At 39.7% G+C, this 8841-nt stretch overlaps 1 protein-coding gene across 1 annotated transcript; it reads left to right on the forward strand.

Moving 5' to 3' along the window:
• Nucleotides 1-291: 291 nt before the first annotated feature.
• Nucleotides 292-4122, forward strand: LOC114827522 (uncharacterized oxidoreductase At4g09670). Its single transcript, XM_029109432.2, has 2 exons — nucleotides 292-1080; nucleotides 3322-4122. The coding sequence occupies exons 1-2, from the start codon at nucleotides 616-618 to the stop codon at nucleotides 3937-3939; spliced, it is 1083 nt and encodes a 360-aa protein (XP_028965265.1). The 5' UTR covers nucleotides 292-615; the 3' UTR covers nucleotides 3940-4122.
• The last annotated feature ends 4719 nt before the right edge of the window (nucleotides 4123-8841 follow it).

An 8841-nucleotide genomic window follows, 5' to 3' on the forward strand; every position in this document is an offset into this window, starting at 1 on the left:
ATAATTTTTTTTTTAATTTTTAATTTTTAATGATTAAAATATTATATTTTAATCTAGATGGATTAGTGAGTGGCCCCCTATCTAGCCACATCAACACTTAATAGAAAAATTAACAGAAAAACTGACGGAAGTACGACATTGACATAAATTCGTAACATGAGGTATGACATTGTTATTTTAAAAAGATGAGGTATGAAAGTATCGTGATACCAATAAAGCCCTCAATCAGGAAAGAAAGCTATGATAAAAGAAATAGAGGCTCTAAAGAAGAACGACACTTGGGAACTGATCACGTTACCAATAGGCAATCGTACGGTTGGCTGTAGGTGGTCCTGAAACACAAAGCTGATGGCTCCATCGAGAGGGCTCGTATTGTGGCGAAAGGTTTCACACAAACCTATAGCATCGATTATCTCAAGACGTTTGCTCTTGTGGCCAAACTAAACTCAATTCCATACAGGTAGCTTTTTGTCCATTACCCTAAAATCTTTAATATTCAGTAGGAAACAAGTTTCTGGAGTATCAGTAGGAAACAAAACCAGCAGAATATACCACGCTCAGAGTGACACCTACGCTACCCATCCACTTCCGCTGCCGCTGCCTGCCTCCGCTGAAATGTCCGCCGAAACGCCGATCCGATTCGGAATTGTGGGCTGCGCCGAAATAGCCCGGAAAGTGTCGCGGGCCATAACTCGAGCCCCAAACGCGACACTCTACGCCGTCGGAAGCCGTTCTATCGACAAGGCTACGGCGTTCGCCAAGGCCAACAATTTCCCTCCCACCGCCAAGATCTACGGCTCCTACGACGCCGTTCTGGACGATCCCGACGTTGACGCCGTCTATGTCCCGCTCCCCACCAGCCTCCACATCAAGTGGGCCGTCCTCGCCGCCCAGAAGAAGAAGCACATCCTGCTCGAGAAGCCCGTGGCGCTCAACGTAGCGGAGTTTGACAAGATCGCTGAGGCGTGCGAATCCAATGGGGTGCAGATCATGGACGGTACCATGTGGATGCACCACCCCAGGACTGCCAAGATGTCCGAATTTCTCGCCGATGCTAACCGTTTTGGTCAGCTCAGAACGGTATGCCTTTCTGCTTGTTGGACTGCATCAAATTGTAGATCCTAGAAAGATAGAAAGATCCATTTGCTATTGCAGTTTTTTTATAAATCTCTGTCCTTGTTTTCTGTTTTCGATTAGCTGCTTTGTCTAGTCGAGAAAGTTTGGAATTTTGTAGTCCTGGTCGAAGAATTTCGGATTTGAAATAAGAAGGTTATATTGAAAATGAGAGATGGTTTTGAAGCAAAACGGGCCGTCGGATTTCCTAGAAGGTAGAGAGGGAACATTTCCAGAAATTATTGGTTGTTTTGTTGGATAATTTGAGGGCTGACGGTGTGGAAGATATGTCGGGTTTTAGTTGTTTGAAATGTAGCTGGAAAGGAGAGTGGGGATGTCAATATATGGACTTGCGTTCGTAAATTTCCATACTTGTACTAATATATGCCGAAAATGAGGATGTTGTCATACAGGATTTTTTGGGAACTTGAGAGCCGCACGCGTGGATGGACGAGGACATTATCTAGGACTTATAGTATATGCTTTTTAGGTCTGAGTGTGGACAACAGAATAGGATAAGGGTCACCACCTAGACCTTTTTTGGCTTTATGGATTCATAACATACTCATGTGATGTCCCCTTGATTAATCACCATAAGTTAAAGGACCAGATAATGGGGGGTTTTAAACCCGATTCCCCAATTTGTTAAGTGGGATTGGATGACTGTCTCATTTGCAAGTGATTTGTATTCGCACTGATGGACCAGTGGTTCTTGAAATTTGATTACTTTGCATGATCTTTCTTGATAAATCCTTTTTTCTCATGTTTTCGTTAACAGAAAGAGGTTAACTTTCAGATGTTGAAATTGGACGTCTCAGATGTTGAAATTGGACGTCCATTAAAACAAATTTTCACTTGTTTTCCTTGAAGACTACGGATGCGACGACACAAAGTATGTTTTGGTTACTGGAATAATCTGTGTATCAATGCCGCAAGTGTTGAACACATGGGTATTTAGCGGACTTTTATGAAAGAACATTGTGCTAGTGACAGCGCGTTTGTCCAGATTGGTCAAGTATTTGATTATTAAAACTGAGTGCAGTAATATGCAGTAGCTCTTTAATTGAGGACTACGGTGAATGCTTTATTCCACTACCACAAAAAAGAGTCAGTATTTAGTTTTCAAATTTCAACTAGCATTTTGTTATGCAATGCATCATTGTTCCATTGTGTGGAGTGGTAGTGTCACGGACCAATAGGCATTGTAATGATACTGCCAATTCCTTTAATGTTTGTTTTTTCCTGCTTAGCGCGTTTTGAAACTCGTTGATTAGTAAACTTGCACGGTTTTAGCCTTTTGCATTGGTCTCATAATATTTTTGTTCCGAAACCTATCTATTATTTATAGTTGCCAATCTAACTGATAACCTTTTTTTGTTGAACCTGCATAAGGTTTTATTAGTTTAACACTTTAACTACATTGCCATCATCTACTTTCGCAGCCTTCTTATCCATGAGCCACTTTACCAGCTTTTTCCACGAAGCAGAATACAGCACATATTACTTTTAATCTACAAACATCCTAACTTCAGATATTTGTTCAGCCTTTTAGGCCCTCTATAGCCTATACTTCAAAGAAAGCTGATGGGATTAGAATTATTCAGAACCAGAAAAAAAAGGAAAGATTAGCTTCATTGTGAAAAGTAAGGCTGGGACTAGTCGTATTTTTGTTTTAAAAGAGGGAAATGTTTATTTGGCTAGCCCATGCACATAACTGCGATGACACTGGATTCGGATTGATTAGGGTATAGGCTTTACTAATCCAAATCCAATGATTTAAAGACTGCATACTAGCCTTGTAATAGGACATGCTACTGACATTTGCTTCAGGCTCCCAGGCTTGAAGTATTTTGGCAATTTTCATATAAAATAACTGTAATTAATGTCGTTTGCGTGAGCAGTTTTGTGCATTGTGTGTCCCAATTACATATAATCCAGAAACTATAGTACTATATTAATCCTGACTGACGAAACTTGTTTGTTTTACTTTGTACACTTGGATTGGTGCTTTGGTTGTTACTATAATGTTGAGCATTCTACAAATATATTCTGCACAGGCAGCATGTATATTCATTCAAATTGCAGTGGCAGAGATCAGATAATATGTGCGATTAGGCGACTATATTTTGTTTGTGCCACCCCCTTGACTTGTATTTTTGAAATTTGGTTCGGCTATTGTTCTGAAAACATTCTCTTTGTGTGCCACAGATACACACTGTCTTTACATTTCCTTGTGATCCTGAATTTTTCAAGAATGATATCCGGGTGAAGCCAGACCTTGATGCTCATGGGGCTCTTGGGGATGCAGGGTGGTACTGTATAAGAGCAATTTTGTGGGCCAATAACTATGAACTGCCAAAAACTGTAATTGCTTTGCGGGACCCTGTGCTTAATGAAGCAGGCGTGATTTTATCTTGTGGGGCGTCTTTGCATTGGGAAGATGGGAAAGTGGCAACCTTCCACTGCTCTTTCTTATCAAGTTTGACGATGGATATAACTGCGGTCGGTACAAAGGGAACTCTGCATGTTGATGGTTTTGTTATCCCTCATGAAGAGAAAGAAGCCGCTTTTTCTGCAGCTTCACAAAGTGGATTTGATGAATTTGTCACCTGTTGGGTTCCATCACCAAGTCGTCACATTGTGACCACAGATCTTCCGCAGGAGGTCCTCATGGTAAGAGAGTTTGCTCGTTTGGTAGGGGCTATTAAAAATGGTGCAAAACCTGAGAAGAAGTGGCCAACCCTTAGTCGGAAGACACAGATCGTACTCGATGCTGTCAAGGCATCAATTGCCAAGGGTTTTGAATCCATTGATATCGCATATTAACCGAGACTCATCTGGTATGTGTTTTTCATCTTATCTTTTAGCTGGGGCGTTCTTGTAGTGAGTAATAAGATCCTCATTGGCTCAGAGCCTCATGAACTCGTCGTATTGGAACATTAATGTTGAAATGTATGGTAAATGAATTAAATGTAAAATAAAATGGCCGTGGCGCAGATTGTGAGTGAAGGTCAAACAGAAACACAGCATGCATGATCACCTTTACATATCTACTTAGCAAAGTCCGGTACTTGGATTGTCTAGCCTCCCCATCCCATACCCTTCTCATCCCCTCCTATTTCTGTAATCACGGTTAAGCCACGTCAACATCTTATATTGATTTTTTTATAAAAATAATAAGACAAAAAATAATGAGAATATAAAATGTTGACGTGATTTAACCATGATCACATAAATATGAGGGGATGAGGTGGGGGAGGGCAGACAATCCAGGTTCGTCCGATACCTGGATTGTCTGCCATTCCCATCCCATACCCTTCCCATCCCCTCTTGTTTTTGGTACACTTTGAAATCTAGTCAGAGCGTGTGTTTTTGTGATTCGATTACAAAAGCCTACTTAGCCGGGCTACAATAATTTTTAAGAACAAGTCAAAGAGAAAATTGGAGGTGGAGTAAAGGTTTTTTAACTAAGGAATTCTACTTTTTTTTTTTTTGGTCTCCTTAAACCCTTTAATTTTAGATGGAAGTTCATTAGTCAAAATGATCGCTACTCCACATTATAACAACTACAGGGACCAACACTCAGAGATTTTAAAACTCAGCTACTTATCTAACACTCTTTGCATATATTTGTTTTAAATTAAGAAAGGCTTTTTTTTTATTTTCTAGAAACAATAACATCTTCCTAGCTAGGAAGGAACTGACAACATTTTAGGCCTAAACTAAATCAAATCTACCTGCATGTCACGTCGGCCAACTAGGTGGTACGTCGAATTGTCATTTTGTAATTTGACTTAAATGTAAGAAGCTTGATACAAAATGCGTTTACATTACAATAGCAGACCATATCCGACCATAAGAGCAAGTTCACCTCTAAAAAAATACATCAGCACCCAGCTCATTTAATCCACTCAGTGAACAGTGATAGATCATAATGAACAGTAATAGGTCAAATGCATATCCACCTCTAAAAAATGCGCTGTCACAAACGATCTTTACCCTTACAAAAAGCGCTGGCACCAAACCCATTTAAATTATTATTAAATTGTTTATAAAATAATAAATAAAAAATAGTTTTAATTTCGGATAGGATTAAATAAAGATGAAATTACATAAAGTACTAAAAATTAAGACGAAATTAAATAAAGTACTAAAAATAAATACAAAATTATACAAAGTCTGTGGAGCTAGGATGTGTGGTGCTAGGATCTGTGTAGCTAAAACCCCCTCGACTTGTTTCCACGTCTTTTGCACACCTCCTTCGTACCATATCTCTTTTTTCCGATGTCAAAAAATATTTTGAATTCGGAGACAATCCTACTAGAGGCTTGTTCATAGTGTCACGATCTGCTTGAGCCATCCTTTCATCTCTAAGCATCTCGTTTTCTCAATTAAATGCTTCTCTAATCATCTCGTTTTCTCGATTAACTATTTCTCTTTGTCTCTTAGCCGCTGCATCACGTCTCTCAGTAGCTGCTAATATTGTTGCCATAGCAGCAACTTTTTCCTCATCTCTAGCCGCTTCCCGCGCCATGTTCAGTTCACCTTGGCGCGCAGGTTCGTCCATATATTTTGTGTAGTCATTTTTGGAAGAACTCCCTTTTTTCTTTGCCGCCTTCTTACCTTGAGGCCTTAAGGACTAACGAGTCGCCTAGGTCTTCGTCACTTCTTCGGGCATCCCTTCCGACACTTCTTCAAATGTGTATTCTTTATATGCGGTCGTGTCTTCTTCCTGTTCGACCGTGTCTGCTTTTAACGAACTGTGTAGACACATGTCGTGCATGACACCTTATGGACTGGTTGCCACAATTCTGTATTTGGGACAATCTTTGACAATTTGCCAACATTCCCATTTGTTGAATGATTTGTTATGGTTCTTCGCATTGTAAAATGCTTGTGCTTGTAGTGTCTATAAATGTGGGATAAGACAATATTATAAAATGCGGGTGTAACACAAATAAATAAATTAAAATATTGATGCGGGTGGAATACATATAAATAAATAAAAATATTGTGACCTAATCTGCTATACTTGTACCACTACGCAGATTACCCGAAGTATGAGAGATAGCGTTTTTCCAACAAGTAAAGGATGCGTGAGTTTTTTGCAACGACCTTGAAGACCTTGACTACTTCTGGTGTCTTTTCCATGTACATCGCAAAACGCTTTTGTAATTTTACTCCACATTTCTCGTTTATTAATTTTAATTTAGTTAATTAATCTGGGTCGTTGGATATGAAAAAAGATTCAAATCCAACAGCCTATACGTTGACACGTGGCCAACGGTCATAATTCTGACTGTTGTGCCTTTTTAAAAAAAAAAAAATAAACGTGGACCATTGATCTCTAGATCAGACGGTCCAGATCAAGCCACGTCACTAGCCGTTGGATGTCAAATTCAAACTTTTTTTACCGTTGGAAATCCAACGGTCCAGAAAACTAGCTGTTGGAAATCCAACAGCTCAGAAACAAACATGTGGCCTCCCTATTAAATCCCTAAGTGTGCCTACGTTGGCTGCCACCCTCACGTTTTCTTGTTGGGGCGCGTGGCCACGTGTGCATGTTTCGCACGCGCCTAGAGACCAGCTTAGGTTGGGTGCTGGGTGCCGGCCTAAAAGTCCCCGGTGGACTTGCTCTAAAGGGCAAAGCTTATGGCTGTTGTATAGGTCATGAGCCTTTGGGTTCATATGCAATCAATACGTCCTTTGGGCTTATGATATCCCCATTCCTGCCATTATGCCTTTCCTATCTCAATGTAGCAGAGGTTAACTCTTCAAAATCGTGTCGTGCACTCTGGCGCATCAACATGCTAGAGGCCTACCATTAGGTACTTCATGTAGATGCCAGCGGGGTGTGGTATGCACCACACTAGCAAAACATAGAGGCCTACCTAGTATGGCATGTGAGCTTACTTCCTAGTTGCCTGCAAAAATCTCTCCTATAAATAGCCAGGTTAAACAAAGAAATAGGTAATCTTTACTTACTAATTATAATTCTCTATGATGATATAGTTTCTTTCAACTATTTCTAGCTTGGGCATCGAAGACCATTTTTCGGATACCCTCCCCCATTTTCTCTAAGAGTTCATCAATTAGGCTACTAATGCTTCTTATTTTGTATGTGTGGTTTCATCAATCCAACCATACAAACTTTGCATCCACAATACTCTGATTGAGATGGATAAAAAAATTGTGTGAGCAAGAAGATTAGGTACCAAATAACAACAACGCTTTTGAGAAGATTAATATATACTTATTCCTCATGAGGCAGGGAAATGATACTCTTCGGATCCCTTACATCTGGATCCTCGGAATCTTGAAAATTGGCTGCAAGCCTTGCCTCCGGCACAGTTGTGAAGCCATCACAGCTTCTTCTTCCTAGAACAGGTCTGTGAAGCGACGATCGCAACCTTGCCTCGAATAGGACTGCGAAGCCATTGATCCTGACGATGCCATTGTCTCCTCCACCTCCGCCCCCCTCTTAACCCCTCCCACCGTCAACACATTGTTGGGGCTTTGATGCAAAGGATACGATGGCCGCTGCTGCCATTGCAACTTCCTATTCCGATGGTGTCAAACATTTTCTTGACCGTTCAAAATTTTTTTTTGAACGGCTAAGATTAAAGATATTTTCTTTTGAATGGCCAAGATTGAAGAATCCTCCGGGGACGGAGAAGATCTTCCATGATATTTATGTACAATACTGAGTGTTTTCAACAACTACATGCGTGCTACTAGTATTTACTATAAGGTCGTCAATCACATACTAAAATATATGAGGTCTGCACTAACCTAGTGCTTATGTTTCTAAGTCCAAGACATGGACATTTAAATGTCATTGGATACATAGATGTAGATTGGGTACGTAGACTCATTCATTGATAGACGTCCTACTTCAGGTTATTTCATATTTGTTTATGCAATTTGTACCTAGTGAAACAAGAAACATAATATTGTAGTAAGACCAAGTGTTAAGTCTAAGTTACAGGGTATGCCACTTGGTATTTATGATTATTGTGGATTTGTAATTTGTTATCTGTGTTGGATTTTAGACTTGGAAGTCCCATGAAATTTTATTATGATAATAAAGTCGTGGTTGCACACACTTCAGTTCAATGTGATCAGAATAAACATGTTGAAGTTGATGCTTGATAGATATTTCATCAAGGTCAAATTAGAAGCTGGATTATTTTTTTTTTGTCATTCATGAAGTTGTAAGATCAACTTGCATATGTTCTTAATAAGGATCCAACTGAGTATATCATAACTTACCCAACAAATTGAACATTGATGTTCCATCGACAAAATTATGGGAGTGCTAGCGCGAGCCCGCACAATTGGGCCCAAGTTACTTATTTATCTATTGTATCTAGAGTTTAGGTCCTAATCCGATCCCCACAAACAAAATTATCTCAAAAAAGGTAAAACCTTACTTGTCCCAATTTTTTTGATCCATAATATAATCCAACAAAAACTAACAATATAAAAGAAATAATCATTATTAACGCAATAAATTTATTACAGTTTTTAATACCTTTTATTTTTGTTTCTTATCTCTACATGATTTTGGAGGTCAGGGATCACACTAGGCCTGGCAATTCCTGACACGACCCAATAACCCGACACGACACGACACGACACGAAATTAACAGGTGTTCGGGTCGACACGATAACGAAACGGGTCGTTATCGGGTAACCCGATAAGCACATGTTAAGATAACAGGTTGG

This window comes from Malus domestica, chromosome 10 (assembly GCF_042453785.1).
Source record: "Malus domestica chromosome 10, GDT2T_hap1".
Lineage (NCBI taxonomy): Eukaryota > Viridiplantae > Streptophyta > Magnoliopsida > Rosales > Rosaceae > Malus > Malus domestica.